Source organism: Thamnophis sirtalis, unplaced genomic scaffold (genome assembly GCF_051295495.1).
Source record: "Thamnophis sirtalis isolate CommonGarterSnake01/CBP01778 unplaced genomic scaffold, rThaSir2_p1.2 scaffold_10, whole genome shotgun sequence".
Classification (NCBI taxonomy): Eukaryota; Metazoa; Chordata; class Lepidosauria; order Squamata; family Natricidae; genus Thamnophis; species Thamnophis sirtalis.
Genome location: NW_028261390.1, coordinates 15580838 through 15604240, shown reverse-complemented (window position 1 = coordinate 15604240; position 23403 = coordinate 15580838). Strand labels below are relative to the sequence as shown.

Here is a 23403-nt window from a genome sequence, read left to right as displayed (position 1 = left end):
TTTTACAGTCATTGAACAGTCAATTCTATCATTTATAACCAGTACGTCAACTGTATTGTTTCTAAACACGTACATTTAGTTTTGGACTCTAAAGTTAATATACATTTAGTATAGTCAAGGAGAGAAGGAACTTAGAACTAAGGAAAAAAATTCCTGACAGTTAGAACAATTAACCAGTGGAACAACTTGCCTGCAGAAGTTATGAATGATCCAACAATGGAAGTTTTTAAGAAGATGTTGGATAACCATTTGTCTGTAGTGGTGTAGGGTTTCCTTCCTAAGCAGGGGGTTGGACTAAAGGACCTTCCAGCTCTTTTCCAATTGATTGCTCTATCTATCAGCTATCAAAATTTGGAAGGATTGCAATCAAGGCCGTGGTTTACTTCAGAAGAATCCACAGGTATTTGCTGTCCTAATCAAGAGATGGGGCTGATTTTGCAGGAATTCAGAGCAATGTATTTCAGTTTATGTTCTGTTTCATTCTGAATTGACCTGTCAATCCTCCAATGGAGCAATTATGTCCAGAACATGAACCCGATATCTAGGCCAATGGTAATGGATGGGCAGCTTTTGCTCTCTTTTAGAGGACTGTCTTTTTAAAAGCACCAGCCAAATCAACTTAATGGCCAATTTGCTAAAGGCAAGAAGGAACTGCTAGAGAAAAATAATAGCCTAATAAAAACTACACCAGATTACAACATCCCTTTGGATTTGGTTTATTTGTACATAAGCAGTGTGGACACCACAATCATTTGTTTAGAACCGGAATTGATGTGTGTACCCAAAGCTTTCCACAATCTCTCAAATATCTAGATAAACCATGTATATCTGTCCTCGGAAAAGGAAGAATGTGTCCCTCTCCCCAAAAAAGGAAATTGTATAAAAGCTAATGAAAAACGCTGTAAGAAAAAAAAAGTTAGCTATTCGAGTTTAATTTCAAGTTGCCACTTATTCTCTTAATAAGCTTTTGCATCTCCATGGAGTGATCTTTCCAACATCAGATCACATATAGAGCTTTCTATAATTGCAAGTGTAGTTGCAGGGCACCTAATGATAATGGAATAGGAGACAGCCATTTCTCAGTCTATGGTTTCTAACGAGGATATCTTGCCAATTTGACTCCATTGCTTCAAGAATTCATCCTGCTCACAACATTCATCAAGGTAAGATCTAACGTAGCAACTTGCCTACATATACCACTGTTAAAATAATTAATAACTATAAGAGATGCTGGGGAACACCACTGCGTTATGGTGATGCGAACATACTTTATCTTCAAACTCCAGGAATGGCTCCTTCATTGCTTAAAGAGCTATGATAGAGATGAGGGGTTTGCCCCCCCACCACCAGTGTAATAGCAAATAACTAGAAAACAGATTAAGAAAAGCAGAAGATAAATGTAAAATATATATTATCTAAGCAGGATGTTCCTGGTATTACATGAAAAGGGAACTGCTCCCAACCTGGACAAAAATACTTAGAGAAGCATTGCTCTGTGCAATTTTCACTTCAATCAATTAATTTTGATCCTTGAAATCCAAAATATTCAATAGACCAGCATAAATCTATCTATCTGTGTGTGTGTGTGTGTGTGTGTGTTACACAGATAACTTACTCTCTGGAAATAAATACTGGGGGGTAAGACACCCCTAACACCCTCGGGGGTGTTCTGTTAAGATAAAGCCTGTTGTGCCTTAAGATGGCTCCTACTGTACTGCCTTAAAATGGCTTCTACTGTACAGTGCAGTGGAATTGCTGTGGTAACGGCTTCACAGTACTCCACAAGGGGGCTCCCTCTGGTAAGGGGGAAAATCCAACATTAGAAATTATGTTTGGTCCGGACATTTTCCCCCTATAAATAAATACCAGACAACACCAGCTTATTGGCTAGCTAGAAATAAAATTCAGCCAGCCTGCATAACATTCTAGTCACCTTCTTGCTTAGTGAAACAGAGGGCCTTGTTCTATGCTCTTGTTTTCTGCTTCCAGCCTGCATATTTGATCAGAACTGAAATGCCTCCAATGCTGGCTACCTTCAAAAAAAGTCTGAAAACTCTATTTCAAAGGTTTGGAAATCCAGTTTTAAAAAAAATCTACATATGAACTCTGCTGCTACCATGTAGCATGAATGCATGGAGCTGAAGCAAATAATCAGATCAATGTTTTCAACTGTAATATCTATCTATCTATCTATCTATCTATCTATCTATCTATCTATCTATCTATCATCTATCTATCTATCTATCTATCATCTATCTATCTATCTCTGTGTGTGTTCCAGCATAATTCTGGAACACCTTGAACAATTTCAACCAAACCTGGTACACAGATGACTTACTCTCTGGAAACATGCTGTGGGGCTAAGACAATCCCAACACCCCTTGGTGTGTGTGTTTTTTTGTGTGTGTGTGTCTGTCTGTCTGTCTTGGCACACAGGTGGCATGCAGATCCCTCTCTAAGGGCACATGAGCTGTCGCCCCAGCTCAACTCCACCACGCATGCGCGGCCAGCTGATTTTCGGTTCTCTGCCGCGTATGCAGGAGAGGGGCGGGTTGCATGCGGGAGACGCGACACTATAGATATAATTCATTCCTTTTCCTGCCTAATACAGGATTAGGATAAAAAAATACCCGGGCAACCCCGGGTTATCAGCTAGTATGTTATAATGTATTAGAAATCTGTATGCTGCCTTAGTTAGGAAGGTAGCACATGGAATAGGACTAAAACATCAAGAAATAAAAGAACAAACATCCCAGTAAAATATATGCCATGCATGCATTGAGTATGACTAACCCCAACCAACCACTGTCAGGAAGCCCCTTTCTACATTGTACTTTAAAGCATTTCGGTTTCTATGGCTTTATAAAAGCCCAACAGAGTTATGTGGACCTCAGGAGAAAACTGCTCCACAGGACAAGTGCAGCTAGCAAAAAAGGCATGTCTTTTCGGTCCTGCAGGATGACACTGATGTACACTGATGGGACCAGCAGAGCATCAAATGATTCTGGGTGGGCAGAAATAGCTGGAGGAAAACAGTTCATTAGGTAACCAGATCCTAAGCCACGATGAGCTATATACAGTAGGTAACTGGTAAAACCATAAACTCTATCTGGTTGCCCAATGGCAACCAGTTCAGCCCGCAGACCACATGGACAAAATAAGAAGTGTTCATAACTAGTTCCTGCCTTCTAGATTACTTGTAGATTTCTAGTGATCTTCAAAGGTAGCACCATGTAGAATGCCTTGTAATTGTTCAAAAGGGAGATAGTCATCGTACAAATGATTGTGAGAAGGCATTTCTCACAATTTCCTGACAGTTAGAACAATTAATCAGTGGAACAACTTGCGTCCAGAAGTCGTCGATGCTCCAACACTGGAAGATTTTAAGAAGAGATTGGACAACCATTTGTTTGAAATGGTATAGGGTTTCCTGCTTGAGCAGTGGGTTGGATGAGAAGACCTCCACAGTCTCTTCCAACTCTGTTATTCTATTATTTCAGTTCAGAAAGAGATATAATCACTGCCCAAGGTGGAATGCCTATTGGTTACAGCTGTCACCTGACTGAGATGTTAGTTCTTGCCAATAGTCTATGGAGATTCTCAGTCATCCGGGTCATGGTTGTCTCAAAGATGCTTTTTCAAGAGGCAACTGGATTTTCTGGATTTTCTTTGAAGATGTTTCGCTTCTCATCCAAGAAGCTGGATGTACTATTAAAGACCTGAGAGACCAAGTTACAGATAGACCATCACAGAAAAACCTTATCTATGTGGTTGCCAAGACTGAAGACTAACTTGGTAAAACACAATATCCCTCTCTCCTCTCCTCCCCTCTTCTCTTTCCATCCCTTCCTCTCCTTCCCTCCTTTCTTCCCCCCTCTCCTTTCTTCTCCTCTCCCCTTCTGTCACAACTTCTCCTCCCCTCCTGTCCCCTCCTCTCCTCTCTCCCCTTCCTTCTTCCCTTCCTCTCTTCCCCTCCTCTCCTCTCTTCTCCTGTCCCCTGCTGTCCCAACCCCTCCTCCCCTCCTTACCCTCCTCTCCTTCCCTTCTTTTCCTTCCTCTTCTTCCCTCCTCTCACTTCCTCTCCTCTGCTCTCTTCTCTCTTCCCCTCCCCTCTTCTCTTTCTCTTTCTTCTGTATCCTTTTTAAGATAGTTTGGGGAAAACTTTCCCCACAAGAACAAATATTATTTTAACTTCATTACTTGATTTGTGTTTTGGATCTAACTTCTAAGGTTATGAGAGACAGAATGCCAGCTTGTGATGAGACAAGGAAGATAATTTTTTTTAGGTGCTGTGCAAAAAGGACCACACTGATTATTCCAGATTCCTGTGATCCTGATAGGTTAGTCTTTGTCCCTTGCTTCCATGAAGTATGTGTGTGTGAAGGAAATAACGATTAGGTAAAGGTAAAGGTTCCCCACACACATATACACTAGTTGTTCCCGACTTGGTCCGAAGACTTCTCTGTGGTTATGTGGTCGGCATGACTAAACACTGAAGGTGCATGGAACGCTGTTACCTTCCCACCAAAGTGGTCCCTATTTTTCTACTTGCATTTTTACATGCATTCGAACTGCTAGGTTGGCAGAAGTTGGGACAAGTAAGATTTAAGATTTAAGATTTAGTTTATTTGTATGCCGCCCTTCTCCGGGAGGGACTCAGGGCGGCGAACAACTCAAAAGGGGAAAAGGGGATACAAACACAATACACGTAATTAAAATACACAAGAGTCATACAGCCATACAAGTCGAGAGGGGAGGGGAACCCATCAACCCCAGGCCTGCCGGCATAGCCAGGTTTTAATGGCTTTCCGAAAGGCCTGGAGAGAGGTGAGGGTCCGAATCTCCACGGGGAGTTCATTCCAAAGGGCCGGAGCTGCTACAGAGAAGGTCCTCCCCCGGGTGGTGGCCAGATGGCATTGGCTGGTAGACAGAACCTGGAGGAGGCCGACCCTGTGCGATCTAACGGGTCTATGGGAGGTAATTGGCAAGTAACGGGAGCTCACTCCATTATGCGGCGCTAGGGATTTCACCCGCCAAACTGCTGACCTCTCTGATCGACAAGCTCAGCGTCTTAGCCGTTGAGCCACCATGTCCCGATTAACATGGCTAAAATCTGTGGTCTTGCATGTCTTAAGGAACTGCTGGAATCTTAATGGTGTCAGCTCAACTTGATTTATTTCCATTTGCTTATTTCATATTTTAGGGATGTTGCTTAAGCAACCGTGATCCGAGCCTTGCAAGTGAAATGGCTCGTAAGATTGGGATGCTGGGTATTATAAACTCAGGAGCCTTTCATTTTAATAAGAGCACAACAAAACAAGAACAAAAACGTACGAACTAATTTAGCTCCTGACAATTTGTAATTGCACAATATAGTTCTCATCAGATTGCAAAAGCATTGTTTCACATAGACTGAAACAATTCACCCCAAAAGAAAGAGGGCATTAAAGTTTACGTATTACAATGGCATATAGAAAACAACAGCATGCCTGCAGAATGAACAAGTTTGTCTTATAACATGGAAACTGTCTGCCCGGAGATAATTAGTCATCCAATAATGAGGATGAACATCTAATTGCTTATTCTAAAGCACGTTTCTTTATGACGCATTCATTTATTCATAGAAAGCTTTGTCTAAGCAATTTTATTCTCCTTCTCTTTTCTTCCTATAGTTATATGGTTATGAGAATTAATTCTAATACAGACGGAACAAACAGGACACAAAAAGAATTACATTCTGCCTTGTTTGGGTGGCTTGCAAATTTGAATGCTGGCTGGGTGGTTTAGCTATCTGGACGAATCAATTAACAGTAGAAAGAACAGTTCATTTTCCTTTTGGAGAAAATAATAAATTTATTGGAATTCAGTTTCAAGTGTCAGAGCCAAAGATCACATGATAAATAGCCATTGCCTAAATGGCTATTTGGCTTTCCAAAGATATTCAGTCTAATGAGAACTGTGGCATAAGGAAACAGAATGCATTTATTAGGGAGTTTTGCACTCATATCAGAAGTACCCAGGCACTTCCAGGTTGAAAAGATTAGTCGGTGACATGACCATTACCCAGGGGACACTCAGTTGGAGGCCCCTTTTATGTCCCTGGCAGGAGCTAGAGCAAAGGACGTGGGCTCACCCCACCCCACAGCAACACTCGGGTCTTGAACATGGTCTTGCTAACTTCCAACAAACGTCCTAACCAGGGGTGGGTTCCGGCAGTCAATACTGCCAGTTTGCTCATGGCCATGCGATGCGTGCGCTTGATGCACGCTGTGTGGGCATAGTGCAGTAAAAATTGTTCTGCGCATGCGCAGAAGCAAAAAACAAGAAGGCGGCTTCTACGGCACCACTTGGAGAACCAGTTTGGGGGCGTTGCAGGCCTGGGTCGCTGCTGGTTGCAGCGACCCAGGCCACCAAACCACTACTGATCCAAACTGGTAGGAACCCACCACTGGTCCTAAACACAAGAGGCCCGTGTTTAAGGGGTTGAAGGGAGAGGAATCTTTATTTTATAGGAAGAGGGAGTATGGTTATACCTAGACCAGTATTTATCAATCTTAGCAACTTTAAGAAGTGTGGACTTCAATTCCCAGAATTCACTGGCCAACCATGTTGGCTAGGGAAGACTGAGGGTGGACATCCACACCAGAGGTGGTATTCTGCCAGTTTACCCCGGTTCGGGCAAACCGGTAGTGGCGGCAGTGGGAGGCTCCGCCCACCTGCCCAGACATCATCAGGGACACTTTGAGCATGTGCAAAAGGGCCGTGCACAAGTGAAGCGAGTGCACACCTGTGGATGCTCCCAGTTCCGAACCAGTAGGGAAGATTGGAGCATTTCATGCCTGATCCACACCTCTTAAAGTTGCCCATGCTGACAAATGCTCATCCAGACCATCTTGAATTCTTATATTCTCTGGCTTGTAGGTTTGCCAAGGTCTGCAAAGATCAATAATAACAATGCAGGACATACTTTTCACAAAAAAAGGCACAGTAGAGAAAAAATGCCTAGGTACGCTTTCTATACAGAGAATCACTGCAATTTTAGGGGAGAAGTCATTCCTCTCCTGTCCCCTGGCAGAGACCTTGGCAGTGGATTCAGAATAAATGGAGCTGCCCTTAGGAGAAGAGGACAGTTCCCTCCCACACAGACAGTAAAACAGCGGTCAAAAGTAGTAAAACTGTGAGAGCCAGAAAACCTTTCACCTCCCAGCAGATAAGGTGAGACAACCAGCCATGCTGAGGGTCTGTTTCCCTTTTCCTCTGTTATTAAAACAGGGAAGAAAAAAATAAAGAGAAGAGACAAAGCAAAACAAAACCCAACAAGGATTCTAGTGTTGTCACCAGCATTACTGCTGTAATCACTGTTAATCTATCTCATAACCTAATCATTTCTCAAGGCACTATTTAGAACCTTGGAAGTTGAAATGCTGTATCTGAGAATACATTCTAGTGTCACACCAGATGGAACTATTTGACATTTTTCTGACAGTTAGAACAATGAATCAGTGAAACGACCTGCCTCCAGAGGTTGTGGGATCTCCAGCACGGAGAGATTGGACAGAGATTGGACAACCATTTGTCTGAAATGATACATGAGTTTCCTGCCTGAGCAAAGGGTTGGACTAGAAGACCTCCAGATCTGTTATGCTGTTATTCTATTATTCTGAAATGATGGGTGCAGGCAGCCATCAGCCCTACTTACTTGCCAGACTTATTTGTGTGTGTGTGTGTGTGTGTGTGTGTGTGTGTGTGTGTGTGTGTCTGTGTGTCTGTGTGTTTCATTATGATTAGTCTTATTTTAAAAAGTATAGGGATGGGAACACAAGGCAAGAGAGATGGAATGTTACTGTAAGGTAGTTCAAATAACTAACAGGTTTATTGCATGCTAACACTCTCTATAACCGTGATGGAGATGTGTGCCTGAAGTAGAACGAGGAGCTATGTCAGCTGGCATGTGCGGTGGCACCCGTTCCTCTTCCGGATTTCTGCCGTGCATATGCCGATCACTTGTTTTTTGCAAATGCGGCAGTGCTGGAAACTGGAAGAGCTGTGTTCATGCCTGCTGATTGTCATGTGTGCATGACCGGAAAACAAGCATGCATGCGCTGGAAACCGGAAGTTCATTTCCCAGCACGTGCATGCACCACTAGACCGTTTCTCTTCCGGGATGCGTCCCCGATGAGTGCGCGCCCATGCACACACTCCCTTTTCAGCACTCAGTGCTGAAAAAGTTTGCCATCACTGCTCTGTAAGAACCTGAAATACTAATGCTCAAAGCAAATTGGTGGCATAAGAGTCAACAGAATTCAAGATGGGTTGGACTTAGATCTCTTGTGGGCCTGAGGGGACTCAAGGCTGATGACGTGCTCGAACCCTCCCTTGAGCTCAGCCTGGTTATCTCCTACTTCTACACTGGTTCTGGTTGGGTAGGCTTGGATTTTGGCCAAAGAGGTTTTCAAACTCTTGCTTGCCTCTTACTCCCACGCTTATGCAAACTTACTGGATGGAGTTCTCAATGCGAGTGATGGTGAGAAAAGCCGCTAGATTTGCAGTGTAGGATGAAATGACGATCAAGGCAAACAGCCACCAGGCACCCATCATCATTCGAGTTGCCAGTGTAGTATAGGGAACTTCTCCCCCTGTGGAGCAAAAAGGGTAGAATGGTAAGAATTTTAATTGCAGAAGAAAATCCCTTAATCTTAAGGAACATGCTCATATAAAACAGTATCATTGATATCAGTCTAGGAAAAGAATCTTCAAATTCTAGGTTGGAGTCTATAATTAACATCTATAGATGAAAATATACTATTCCATGATACTTAGTAAGAGGATCCTCTTAAATAGATTTCTGCTATTTATCAAGAAACCTGGTTCAATATCTAGCATAATGAGCAATTTCTATTACTTTGCAAGTTTTTTTGCTATTGATTTTAATTAACTCTTTGGAAATGTAGATATTTTTTAGAAAGCGATCTGATATCAACCCATCTATATATAAACACAACATGTGATTGTTCTTTAGTATAAAAAGACACAAGCACAGTTTCTAAATGCAATAATGCACACACAGACATTGGAGGGAGAAAAGAGAAAGAGGGCGGTATTAATTTATATTCAGCCATTGAGATCCAAGGTTTTTTCTCTCTCTTTGTGGTTAAGTTAATTGATAAAATAAAAAAAATTGAAAAGTGCAACCAATTTTTAAACAAAGCAGTCAATCAAATAATATCTCTATAAAATTTTTATATCTGGAGATAAATACATACTGTATATTTGCATTGATAAAAGAAAAACAAAAAAACCACCTTCCTTCCTTCCTTCCTTCCTTCCTTCCTTCCTTCCTTCCTTCCTTCCTTCTTTCCTTCCTTCCTTCCTTCCTCCCACCCTGCCACCCGTGATCGTGGCACTGGTGGGATTCATTTTTTGTTACTACCGGTTCTGTGGGCGTGCCTTGGTGGGCGTGGTGTGCCTTGGTGGGCATGGCTTGGTGGGCGTGGCAGGGGAAGGTTACTGCAAAATCCCCATTCCCTCCTGATCAGCTGGGACTTGGGAGGCAGGGAATAGATGGGGGCGGGGCCAGTCAGAGGTGGTATTTACCAGTTCTCCAAACTAAAATTTTCGCTACCGGTTCTCCAGAACTGGTCAGAACCTGCTGAATACCACCTCTAGACTGTGGGTTGTTCATTCTGTGAACATGAATAATTTGGTTGATATATAATTTGGTTGACAGAAAAAATAGCTTATTCAAATACTCTTGGTTTTGAGAACACAGCAGAAATACCTATCGAATAGATGGATGTGTCAGAATGATGAAGGAATACATTTCATTGACTCATTCATTCAGTTGCAATATACAGTGTGCTTTGTTTTAGGGAAAAAAATATGACATGTACAGAAATTAATATAAAGGTTATTCTGAAAGTCAGAAAAGTGTCAGCGTGATGGACACGAATCTGAAATCTGTGAACAAAAAAGACATGATACTACAAAAACGTTTTTCTCTTTCCTTTCCACCTCAGTTGTGTCAAAGCCATTATTCATCCACTTTGTTGGTTATAAACCTAGACACAGAAGAAATACGGACAGTAAACTGCATTAAACACCCACCAGAATTTGTTCAAGTTTCCTCTCACTTATTTTGAAACTGTATCTAGAATAGTCAACTTCTTTCCCATGTAATACAGTACAGTGCTAAAGAAAATGGTCAGAGAATGGGAGGTAAGGGAAGAGGACTCTGTATAGGAAGCAGTGATGTGCGGTGAGGTTTATGGCTGGTGAGGCACTGACACAGTGGTGGGTTTCAAATTTTTTTAGACTTGTGGATTTCAACTCCCAGAATTCCACAGCCAGGCATGCTCAGTTCCAATTTAAAGCGACAGCATTTGTTTTTTCTCCTTTGCGAAAGAAGTTTCCTTTTTTCCTTTTCTTTTCTTTTTCTTCTCCCTTCCCCTCCTTCCTCCCTCTCTCCCTCCCTCCCCCTCTCTCAAACACACAGACACACACAAGATGGATTGGACTATCTCACCTACCCCCAAAGCCCTTTGATTACATCATTGCCCAGCAAGGCTCAACAAGCTTGGGAGCCTACAGAGTTGCCCCTGCATGACCCCATGGGAGTCTGACAACCAATCAGAATACAAGCTCAAGTTTAAAAGCCCAGAGAGGACATAAAACCAGGGCACTCTCAGCATCTCTTCCCCTTTTCCCCTAGGACCTCAAACCACGTGGTCCTGTCCAGCATCAATAAACCTTCTTTCCAAGCAACTATTATTAATCAAGTGTCTTTCCCCCCACTTGGAACTGAACCCAGAAGGATATTTCTTCCAACAACTCCTAAATAAATAAAATGACATCAATCATATATGGTTTCCACCAACATGTTCTATTTCCTTGTGTGAAACAGACAGCAGTTGCATGTAGGATACATGCCTGGTTGTGTATGTGAACCAAAGAGGTTTCCAACTTAATCCTGACTGCAGCTTTTTTATTTTATTTATCCTGATGATGGCAGTATAGGGGACAAACCCCAGTATTTTGAATTTAATTTCCAGTACACATTCTCTTTTTAACGATCCTGTAATCCCTTACATCAGGATGGAGCTGATCATTTACTGGGCGGATGCCCTTCCTGATGGAGTTAGCAGTAGATATTTTCTCTTTGTGCTCAAACAGAGAAATATTTGTCGTTACCTAGGATCAAACTCACAGCCTCCTGATTGTGAGAAAAGAACTCCACCTCTAAGCCACCAAGCCACTCCCCCCAATACATATCCAATATTCACTCATAAAAGTCTGGAAGTGAAAGTACTGATAACCATGGAAAGATCTGTCTATGAATCCCAGGATTCTTTGTTTCCATCAATGATAAATCAATTATTTTATTATGATGATCCCATTAAGCACATCCTTTGCCACTGTCTTGATTGTAACCATTTGATTACTAAGTGTATATTAAGAAAGAATTGCCTACTAAAAAAATAAATAAAGACTGCTATGTCCATCCTATTCTCCTGCAAATGCCGAGTTAATTACAAATGGTGTCTTTGATGCAGGTAAGTTTTGTCTTTAAAAACAAAACCCATTATTAGATAACATAGGATCAGCATTACTTATATATTTCAAATGTCTACCTACTTCTGAAAACTTATTGTTAAAAAAATAGAATCTTTTTTAAAAAAATATATTTTTATTCTTTTTAAACAAAACAACACATACAAAACAAAGAAAGAAAAAAAACTTTCTTCCATTTCATCAAGCATGTCGTTTGGTTACAAGTTTTTGTGCATCAATTCTTAAGATTAAGATTAACATCACTGGTTTTGCATTAAACATAACTGAATATTTCGCTGTCATTGAGCATTATGTGTTCAAATTACCATTAATATTCTTTCATTTGTAACAATCCTTATTTCCTTGGATTCATAATTATCTATCAAATAACAATGAGACTTTAAAGTATTATAATATCACCTATCTCCAAGGAGAAAAAGCGGAGATTAGAACAAAGAATTCCCATTAATTTATAATATACATTCATGTTTTCAATTGACCATAATGTCACCAATCATTCCAAAAATAGTTTTCCATTATTAATTATTAATCCATATAGTAGTTAAGTATTTCAAATCATATGTAAATAGAATCTTGATTCTATCTGGATAGTTTAATTTGATATTTGACTTCAGGAAGATGAAATGTCTAACTTCTGAAAAACCTAATATCAGAGCTGAACATTAAAAAAAAAGAGTATTTTTATCTTATCCTCTTTTTTAGGATTTTTTAAAAAACTTTTCAATCAAAAAGCAAATTACATTTGAACTATACTTTTTAGGTAGGCATATAGAATAAATCCAATAGATTTGATTGCTCCTTTCACCATCTAGTGTCAATCTCCATAATTTGCTGTGAATTTAATTGAAAGGAGTAGACTGATAAAAAGGAAACCTGTAATTTCTCCAGATATTTCTTAAATCACATTCTCATTTTTTACAGCTCTTGAATAAAACCTAAAAGCGGTTCCCTACCTTCTTTATATGCGGTGAATCGGCAGGAGAAATAGAAGAACTGAAAGTCAATGTTAGGCTTTCTTTTATCCATAAATGAAGCTCTTAAATAAAATTTTGAAGAGGAATAGAAAACTGGGGGTGGAGCTGAGAATTGGATCTCGCTGGACTGACATTCTGTCAGGGAAATTGTGTGCAATACAATGATTTTCAATTTACTAACCCCCTTTGGGGGTGATGTCATGGAGTGATCTTTTTTCAAAAGACTTAATAGCTGGTGCTCTCTGAGCTTTGTGTTTTTCTTACGGATGTTTTATTACCTAACTAATTAAGATCATCAGTGCTAAAATGGTAATGAAATGTCTGCAAGAAAACCACCAAGCTCAGAGAGTGCTGAAGGTCCCACAGTTCAACCCTGAGCTACAAGTGCTTTTTTCAGACGTGGTATTCAGCAGGTTCTGACCAGTTCTGGAGAACTTTCGCTGTTTAGTCATGCCAGCCACATGACCACAGAGATGTCTTCGGACAGCGCTGGCTCTTCGGCACCCCCCCCTCTAGAGTCGGGAACAACTAGCACCAGAGGTGTGTTGCTACTGGTTCGACCCGGTTCGCCCGAACCGGTAGGGGCAGCAATGGGAGGCGACAGCACCCACGAATACAAGCCAACCGGTAGTAAACCAGTTAGCAACCCACCACTGACTAGTACACATGTGCGTGGGGAATCTTTACCTATATTCTGGTAGGATACAGAATTGAATGTTCAACCCTGTTCCTATCCATTTTAAAGGTCTCTGATGAACTGTTACCCAAAACTAATAAGGACATAATATGCACATGTACATGTGCATCAGTGGTGGGATTCAGCCAGTTTGCACCTATTGGGAGAACCGGTTGGTAACTTTCTAAGCAGTTCGGAGAACTGGTTGTTGGGAGAAATCTCCTTTTGGTTTTTCCCCCACTTTACAGGGCTAATCCTGCAAGGAAGGCAGGAAGGAAACATTCTGGTGTTGTTTCAACCCTAATCTTTATTGCCCTGTTTACAAAAACTGCCTCTCCAGTTAACCCTTATTACCAACTAAGGCGAAGTGCCCATCGACCTGAATGACATTGACTTGGCCACGCCCACATGATCACATGACCACCGAGCCCCGCCCACCCAGCTGGTCATTAAGGCAGAGAACTGGTTGATAAATTATTTGAATCCCACCACTGATGTGGCATGAACCCTAAAATAACGGGCACTGAATATCTGGTTTACAAGTAACTTTCTTTAGTGAGAGACTCCCTACATTTTTCTTTAACATTCTCCCTTTTGATTATTCAGCAGAACAGGATGATTCTTGAGGAATATGTATCTGTGATGTACATACATTTATACGAGGGAGTTCAATCACCATGATTAAAAATTGGACGGTTCCTGCATAGTATCTATTTTCATCAATGAGACAGGAGAGCAGAGATGAGCCATGGGTGGGCCACAATTCCATTTCACGTTTAATGGAACAATGGACACGGCTTACATTTTTAAATTCGAACTATCGCTGATCATTATATTTCATATTGGTTTTCTAATTTCATATTGTCCTTTCCAATCCACCTTGATGGCAGGGCTTGGACTTATTTATTAATCGCTAAATTGCTCTGCCAGGGTACCTTGAATGACATATTGATATGTAATATAAATTATATAATATAATTACATTACATATTACTTACCTTATAATATAAGTAACATGTAACTTAATAAAGTATTTTATGTATATTTATGAGAAACACACATGCAGAGGTTTGGAATCTTTTTATAGTAAGTTAGGGTGGGGGGGGGGCGGGGTTCAGTATTTACATTCTTAGCAAGTAATGATAAGACACTTATTCATGAGTACAAAAAAAAAAAACCTTTTCAAACAGGGTAGGAAGAATCTTCCATTCACGTGGTTAAAGAAAAATCAAGCATAATGAGTCCAAACAAATCTGGCCAACAATTCCAAATTGCCTGCTGTATCCTAAAAGTGGACGGTTGTCTGTGACAACTGGCCACTCCCAAGCCCCTACTATTTATTTCCCAGATGGGTGGTGGTTGGTAGTGGCTAGCATCCACACCTGCTTTTCCTTGAGAGCCGGCTTATTGTTTTCCTTTGCTCTCCTCTCTTTCCCTCTTTGCGCATATGTGCATCTGGGATGGGCCCCAAAGGTGATATTCAGTCGGTTTTGACCAGTTCAGGCGAACCGGTAGCAAAGATCGCGGGTGGGCCTGCCACGTGCCCAGTCACATTTAGCCACGTTTTCGAGGCCAGGTGCATACATGGAAGGTACACGCATGAGCAAAGTGCAGGTGCAGAAGGCCGGGCACATGCACAGAAGGTACATGCGTGCACAAATCGGTGGTAAAAATAAGTGAAACCCACTGCTGCCGACTCTGTCTCTGATGCTATTTCCTTATCAGAGCTTTCAAAATGCTCTTCCTCAACCTCCCCCTCGTCTGACTCTGCAGCTAGCTCTGCTGGCAGCCAGTGGGCCACGACAATTTACTTCCCACTTATTTCACATTCCCATGAAGTTTCTGAGTGAAGTGATCCAATAGTTCGACGTGGTATTTTGTATATCTCTACCTGAAACTGTCTGAATGATACTTTGGAAGTATTCAAGCATCATCTCAGTTTCTGGACACCGTGAGAGCTTAGATGGGAACAACAGCCTTCAGCTCAACCCAAGCAAACCAAGAGTGGCTTTGAGTCTTTAGAGGTCCTGTGTTTGGGGATCTTCCATCTTTGGTTATGGAGGAGATAGCACTGCCTTAGACAGAGTCAGTGGCCAAAGTGGAAGGTCACCTGGATTCCTGGCTGCTGCCTGAAGAGGATATGGAAATCATGGCTTGGAGGGACTTTGTATAGCTTTGTGTTTGGCATTAGTTGCAACTGATTGGAAGGATTTTCTCATAGTCCCTCATGACCATGTGACTTTCTGTTTGGACTACTACAGTGCACTCTACATGGGGCTGCCCTTGGACTATTCGGAAGCTTCAGCTGCTGAAGAATACAGTGACATGGGGGTGTTAATGGTGCTGGTTAATGGAGTCTACGGCTTCATGAGCTGCATTGGGTACTAGTTTGATTCTGGGGTATAACCAGAGGTGGTATTCATCAGGTTCTGGCAAGTTCTGGAGAACTGGTAGCGGAAGTTTTGAATAGCTTGGAGAACTAGTAAATACTACCTCTGACTGGCTTCGCCCCAATCTATTCTCTGCTTCCCGAGTCCCAGCTGATCGGGAGGAAATGGGGATTTTGCAGTATCCTTCCCCTGCCATGTCCACCAAGCCATGTCCACCAAGCCATGCCATGGCCACTAAGCCACACCCACAGAACTGATAGTAAATTTTCTGAATCCCACCACTGGGTATAACTCAAGGTACTGATAGTTATCTTTAAAGCCTTACATGATTTAGGGATGGATTACATATCAGACTGCTACTTCCTAGTTGATTCTACTGTTTCCATCCAATCTGGAAAGAAAAGTCATTGCAAGTACCATCAGCAAAGGAATGTGACCTAGTAGCATGATGAAAAAAAGATGTTCCTATCATGGCACCAACCCTTCTGAACATCATCTCTCCTGAGATTAGGTTCTGCCCTACACTGCTGTTCTTTTGTAAGTCTTTGAGGACTTTGTTCTCTGCCCATGCTTGGTGGTGGATATGAATGAATGGATGGATGGATAAATAAATGAATATTATAATTGAGCTCCACCTGAGATAGTTCGCACCTGCAGTAGTGGTGGGGCAATATGGCCAGTAATGCTGAAGGTACTTTGGAATAACAATGGAAAAGCAGGGAGGAAAATTCAATATACAAGTGAACAAGAAGGAAGAAAATATGGAGGAAGTTTTATTCTTCTTTAAAAATAAAGATTCAGACTCTAGAAAGAGTGTAGAGAAGAGCAATAGAGATGATTAGGGGTGATTAGTGGAGGCTAAAACATACAAAGAACAGTTGCTGGAATTGGGTATGTCTAGTTTAATGAAAAGGTGGACTGGTGTGTGTGTGTGTGTGTGTGTGTGTGTGTGTGTGTGCGTGTGTGTGTGTGACATGATAGCAGTGTTCCAATATCTCAGGGGTTGCCACAAAGAAGAGGGAGTCAAGCTATTCTCCAAAGCACCCGAGGGCAGGACAAGAAGCAATAGGTGTAAACTAATCAAGGAGAGAAGCAACTTAGAACCAAGAAGAAATTTCCTGACAGTGAGAACAATTAATCAATGGAACAATTTGCCCCCAGAAGTTGTGAATGCTCCAGCACTGGAGGTTTTTAAGAAGAGATTGGACAACTATCTGTTATTCTATTCTATTCTATTCTATTCTACTCTACTCTACTCTACTCTACTCTACTCTACTCTACTCTACTCTACTCTACTCTACTCTACTCTACTCTACGTTTAAAAAAGGGGGAAATAGAAAAGCCTTTTCTTTTTAAATCTATAACAGCAAAATGCAGCAGAGAAAAGATATAAAAATATGAAATGTTCATAATAAAATCCTGTCATGAAAAAACATATAGAATTTATATATTTCACCACCTGTGCAATTGCTTTATTGGTGTTCCAAAACATTAATAACTCTATCATGTCGAAACAACCAGTAGAGCAAGAACAAAATAAAATGATATTTTTCATAAAGTTGTAATATAGGTTTTTCATATACTCCATTCTTATTTTAAAACATTTTAAAAGGCAAAAATGAAAAAAAGTAGTATTAGCTAAGATTAAGCCCACAAATCAAATATAGGAAAAAATTACATAAAGAATTTTGCATCCTACAGCATACTGTTTATTTTAGATGGAGGAATATCCAGAAATAATACCAGTGTCAACATTCACAAGCTGAGCACATTTTATCTAGATATATTTCTTAACTAAAATCTTGAAATCTCAAAAAGGGAAAGAAGGAAGGAAGGAAAAGAAAGGAAGAAAAAAGTGAAAGAAATTAAAGAGAAAGAAAGAAAAAAGGAAGGAAGGAAGGAAGGAAGATAGATAGTTAGATAGATAGATAGATAGATAGATAGATAGATAGATAGATAGATAGATAGATAGATAGATAGATAGATAGATAGATAGATAATCAAGTAATTGGAATGGAAAGCACCTGTTTAGGCTGACATCAATCAAACCACACCACAATTGTATCAGGTAGCATGTGTGTTTCAAAGTTTCAAAGTTTAATAGCATTTGTATGCCGCCCAATCCCGAAGGGCTCCGGGCGGCTAATAATACAATAAATCAAAAGAATAGAAGAAAGAAAAGATAGATTTAAAAACACACCATGCACTCCATTCCAAGTGGGGCTGGACCATATTTTGGGGTCAACAGCCCCAGGCCTGCCGGAACAGCCAGGTTTTAGTAGCCTTATGGAAGGCCGAGAGAGTGGGAAGGGTCCGGATCTCTGCAGGGTGATCATTCCACAGGGTCTCAAGCTTCTATTGTCTATTGTCCATCTAATGGTCTCCAACCATTTCTATTGTTCCACCAGCACCCTGAGATTAATCTGCTATAATTAATATATACAGTGACAACATATTGTTGGAGTGCTTTCTTAATGGGGGTGGGGGGATTTTAAATGGTTCTAAGGTTAGGCATGATAGACCCCTACTTTTAAGCTCCCCTCCCAATCCCAAAATATAGCCAAATGGGCATGTTACTGTTTTAAAATGAGTCACCAATCTTCTCTTACTTGCCCCATTTTATCTACATAGTAGGTCTTTTCATTTTACCCACAGTAGCTTTCTGTACTTGCCTTAATTCTGAGCTATCCTGGCAAGATTTGGATGAATGCTCTGCTCTCCAGCCCCTCTTCAATGTTCCTAACCTTTTAAAATCTACTGCAGCCTTCCCACCTGCTGATTTTCAGATGAGTTGTAATTATACCACCCAAAATTCTTAGCTAGGAAAATTGTCAGTCATGCTAGCTGCAGTTCTGAAAACTGTCAGCCAAGCCTATAGTATACCAAGACTGTTTACTACTTGTTTCAGATACCACTATTTCCTATTTTTTTAAAAAATCATAGTTTCCATGTTTATCTAACCAGGAGCAAGGTGGAGAAAATGTGTTATTTGGCTATTTTATATTTTTGACCTTCAGTAATATTTTTCTTTTAACAGTTCATGCCCCGTCACCAGCAAAAGTATTACCAGCTCTTATCAACCTGCTCAAGTTCATTTCTAGCTACGATTTGCCGAAGAATAATGAGAGCACCAATTATTTCAGTTAGACAAGCTCCACTACAACGTATTTATAGGCCATAGACAAATGTTGCAGCTCTTAAACAGGGGGAAAAAGTTGTATCCTTCTTAATTGATCTCTGCCTCTTAAAAGAAAGTCATAGGTGAAGATCAGCAAAATGGAAAATAAGAGAAAGTAGGAAATTCATGACTTGTTTCTGTCTTCTGCAACACTAAGTGTTTGCATTCTGTATGTTTCTGATTGGAAACTTGTTATACATCCAAGAGTTTTTTCTACTTCAATTCTGATATAAACTGCCTTTATATGCAGCACACTACATGGATCACTAAATCTGTAACTATCTTGCCATACTCACACACAGGAATATAGATGGAGATACAAACACCCACTGCCTATCTCTCCACACTAATAGTTTTGGTTCAGATTTTATCCCATACAGTATGTTATACAAAACAGCATTCTTCCAAAAAGTTTTTTATCCAAGCAATGTCAGAGAAGTAACATGGGGGAATATAAGGAAGCAAGGGAGTGGAGCAAGGGAGAAGGAGATGGAGGGAGAGGGAAGAGACGGAGAGAAGTCCCCTTTTGGATCTCCTAGCCCCATGATGGTGAACGCAGAGCTCTCTCTGCGGGCATGCGAACTGTGCATGTGCGCAAGCCTCCCGCCGGCTAGCTGATTTTCAGGTCTTTGCTGCACATGTGTGGGGGCGGAACACATGCAGGAGATGTGTGCACATGCGTGGGAGTGGGGGAGTGAAGGGGGGGTCACACATGCATGCAGCAGGGGGAGGGGTATGCTGGGGGGTTAATGCATGCATTGCATTATGAGCGCAGGTGCCCGTTGGCACATGCACAAATGCGTGCTTTCAGCACGCGATGACAAAAAGGTTAGCCATCGCTGTCCTACCCAAATAATAACAAACCAGCCCCCTCTTGGTTCTCTTCTTACCAGTGTTTTTAATCCATGTAGGCCAGGGGTGTCAAACTCACATTGTCATGGCTTCGTCACGTGACATATCGTGACTTTTTTCTCCTTCACTAAACTGAGCGTGGCCAGCACATGACGCATCCGGCCCGCAGGCCGCGAGTTTGAGACTCCCAATGTAGGCCTTTGTATTGATACGGAAAATGGTTTTAATTACTGGATGTGCTTATTTTTGGTTTTTGTTTATTTTGAATTGAAACATAGCTATAGGACAACATGAATATTGTATTTTATTTAAAACTAGCTGATAATCCAGCGTTGCCTGGGTATTTATTTATCCTAGTTCTATATTAGGTTGGAGCCCCCTTGTGGCGTACATGGCAACTCCTCTGTGCTGTACAGTAGACACCATCTTAAGGCACAACAGGCTGTATCCTAACACTATCACACTAATGCACACTATCACTGTCAAAAGTACCGTGATTTTGCACTACAGATATAATTAATTTATTTTCGTTTCTGCAGACCAGGCATTCCAGAGTTATGCTGGAACACACACACACACACACACACACACACACACACACACACACTGAGGGGTGTTGGGGTGTCTTCTCCCACAATATTTGTTTCCAGAGAGTAAGTCATCTGTGTACCAGGTTTGGTTGAAATTGTTTGAGGCGTTCCAGAGTTATGCTGGAGAACACACACACACATACACACACACAAACACACAAACACACAAGCCATTTTTATATTCATAGATGTTATTGCTTATTAGACACTTTGAGCATTAATTCCAGTTGAAGGATAAGAAAAGAATATAATAAATAACTACAGTTTAAAAAAATGCACCTCTTTGCCTGTCCTCATAGACAAACATTATATTTTTGAATGGTTGATCTAGGAGCAAAGTTATAGATAAAGCAAGTAGTTGTAGATTTTTATGTTTTCCCTAAACGTATTTGTATAATTAAACTATACTATACATCTGCAAATGTCAGGAGCTTCAGTACAAACAGAGGAGCATCAAAGTTGCTAAAAATCAGGCACTGAGACTTTTAGAAAAGTGTTTCTGGATCAAAAGTCTCTTCCATTTTCTTGGATTGCTTTTGTTTTTAAAAAGTGGGCCAGATACTTGGACTGGAACACAAAGCTGGAAATATCCTGTTCATGTGAGGATGCATGGTAAGGCTATACATAGAAGAAGCAGTGAACATCTGCAGAATATGATTTCTGCAATAATACATTGCTCTGAATCATATAATCAAAATAAGATAGGGGAGGGCTTAGAATGGAGAAGTCAGCAGTATTCCAAGTTGTTCTTCAACTCTCATTCCCATTGAGAAGCATTGCTGTTCAATCACTAAATAGCTTCCAACTTCTGACGGCCCCATGGCTTCCCTGTTCTCCACTGACTTCTGGAGTTTGCCCAAATTCACATTCATTGCATTGATGACAGTACCTAACCATCTCATCCTCTGCCATCCCTTTCTCCCTTTGTCTTCCATGTCTATGGATCTCAGTCATCCAGGTCATGGTTGTCCTAAAGGTGCTTTTTCAAGAGGCAACTGGCCTTTCTGGTTTTTCTTTGATGATGTTTAACTTCTCATCCAAGGAGCTTCTTCATCCTTTTGGGATGTTTTGCCTTCCATCTTTCCCAACATCAGGGTCTTTTACAAGGAATCCTGTCAGTCAGCCTGCTGCTTGCTGCCATGGAAATGGGAGGGAGGGTCAGTGGAGAATTTTTCATTGCAGCTTTGCAACTACTGTCTGGGCTATGCTTATCTCTCCAAGGTCATTTCTTGTAGCTTTGGTATGCAGCAGCCAGAGATGATACATTTGCATCAAAGTCTTTCTCCAAGCATTTCCTGGCTGGTGCTTGCCCTCTGGTTGTTAGCTATCAGGGAGGTTGGGCTCTACTGTTTCAATTTGCTGCTTTGCATGCTTTTGCCTCAGATCTTGCCTGAAACGTGTTGCATTCAGTTCTCTCCTAGTAAAAGTACCTTTTCTCTGAATCTATGGAGTGAAGAGTTTTCCTTTGCTAGGAATTGAACAAAAGCAATCCTGACAAGTCTTATCTTCTCATTAGGTGGCCAAAGTATTTGAGCTTCAGCTTCAGGATCTGTCCTTCCAAAGAAGTCAGGATTGATTTCCAAAGGATCCTCAAGAATCTTCTCAAATACCATAATGCAAAAGCAAGGGATGCATTAAGCAATTGAATTTTGTTTACCCCACATCTCTCAGCTGGATCTAGACCATGTTCCGCCTTAATGTATCCTCTCCCCCATGCCAAATTTGCTCCCATTTTGGCCCAATGAACAGGGAGACAGATAGATAAAGAACCCAACACACCATTTTTTTTCCTTTTTTTGGGTTGGAAAGAATAAATATCGAAAGAAGAGCCAATGCTGAAATCTAAAACAATCCCGCATTGCGCGGATTAACCTGTGCAACATGGAGTGGATGTAGATGGATAACAGAAAAGATCTTATAAAGACAACCAGTTATAAAAGCATTTTGCAAGCAAAGTCTAGCTCAGTGAAAATGTCTGTAGCTTTTTGATCACTAAGACTGGTTAAGCCTGAGCAATATGTGAGATCTGCTTTTCAATATTCCGGGGCTGTAATTTTACCTGGAAGCTTCACCTATGCTATCCTGTTTGCAACATTTGATATGTGCCCAATTCTGTCTGTTACACACAATTCTTACTGAATTGTGCATGAGCAGAACCAAAAATCAAGATGGCGCCACCACCAAGAGAACCGGTTGGGGGGCATGGCAGGCCTAGTGACTACCTACTCAGCCAAACCGGTCTGAACTGGTAGGAATCCACTTCTGGTACAAATGTTTTAAATTTGGCCTAATTGAAAAGCTTCAAAGGAAAGAATGCCACTTTTGGTGGTACGATTTGTAATTTTGCAACTTCTAGAAGACTTCTAGTTCTCCACCTCACTGAAAAGTGATTCAAACAATATCTCAAAGGAGAATCGCTGACCAGTAGGACATAAGAAGAATATTACTTTGGTCTCAAAAAAAGAAGAAACCAGTCAAACTTTTCTCAAACCTACTCCATCCAAACATCCTTTTCCTCAAGGAGAATATCTATCGAACTCTTGGTTTTTGCTATTTTGCTAAATTATCTCTGTCCAGCTGGATGTGGAAGATTTTGCAAAGATGTAAATGAGATGCAGTCTAACCTGAAGAGAAGATAAATGTCAGGAGAAATTTTCTGTCAGTGAGAAAAATTAAACAGTGGAACAGGTGTGGATGCTCCATCACTTGGAGCACTCCATCGCTGGAGGTTTTAAAGAAGAGATTGAGCTCATTTGTCTGGAATGGTGTAGGGTTTCTTGCTTGAGCAGGGGGTTGGACTAGAAGACCTCCAAGGTCCCTTCCAACTCTGTTATTCTGCATTCTGTATTTTTAACAAATATTTTTTTTTCTGTCAGTTTCATGGCAGGAAAGATACTATGAAGGCATTCATCCAGCCCCCCCCCCCCTTTTTTAAATCAGAAAGAAGAAGCAGTCAGGGAGGCTATATAACATTACAGCTAGATATACGATAGTAAATGTTAGCAACGGTTTCTGCCACCTTGCAAAATAAAGTGAACTATGCGGAAATTTCCAGTAAAAGGAATGAAACACACCTTGATGATAAGCTTGGTAGATAAAAGGCCCTTCTGCAGAAAAAGAAAGCTGAAGAGAAAATTGGAAACTTCAGTACAGTATTTAGATGAAAGGGCACAGA

At 41.0% G+C, this 23403-nt stretch overlaps 1 protein-coding gene across 1 annotated transcript in view; it reads right to left on the bottom strand.

The window, feature by feature from the left end:
- The window catches only part of GRID2 (glutamate ionotropic receptor delta type subunit 2), a 1117957-nt gene that overhangs the window by 160204 nt on the left and 934350 nt on the right, over window positions 1–23403 (bottom strand). The window contains exon 12 of the mRNA XM_087724106.1: window positions 8498–8636. Coding sequence (XP_087580232.1) covers window positions 8498–8636 — 139 coding nt within the window. The remainder of the gene's footprint in view (window positions 1–8497; window positions 8637–23403) is intronic.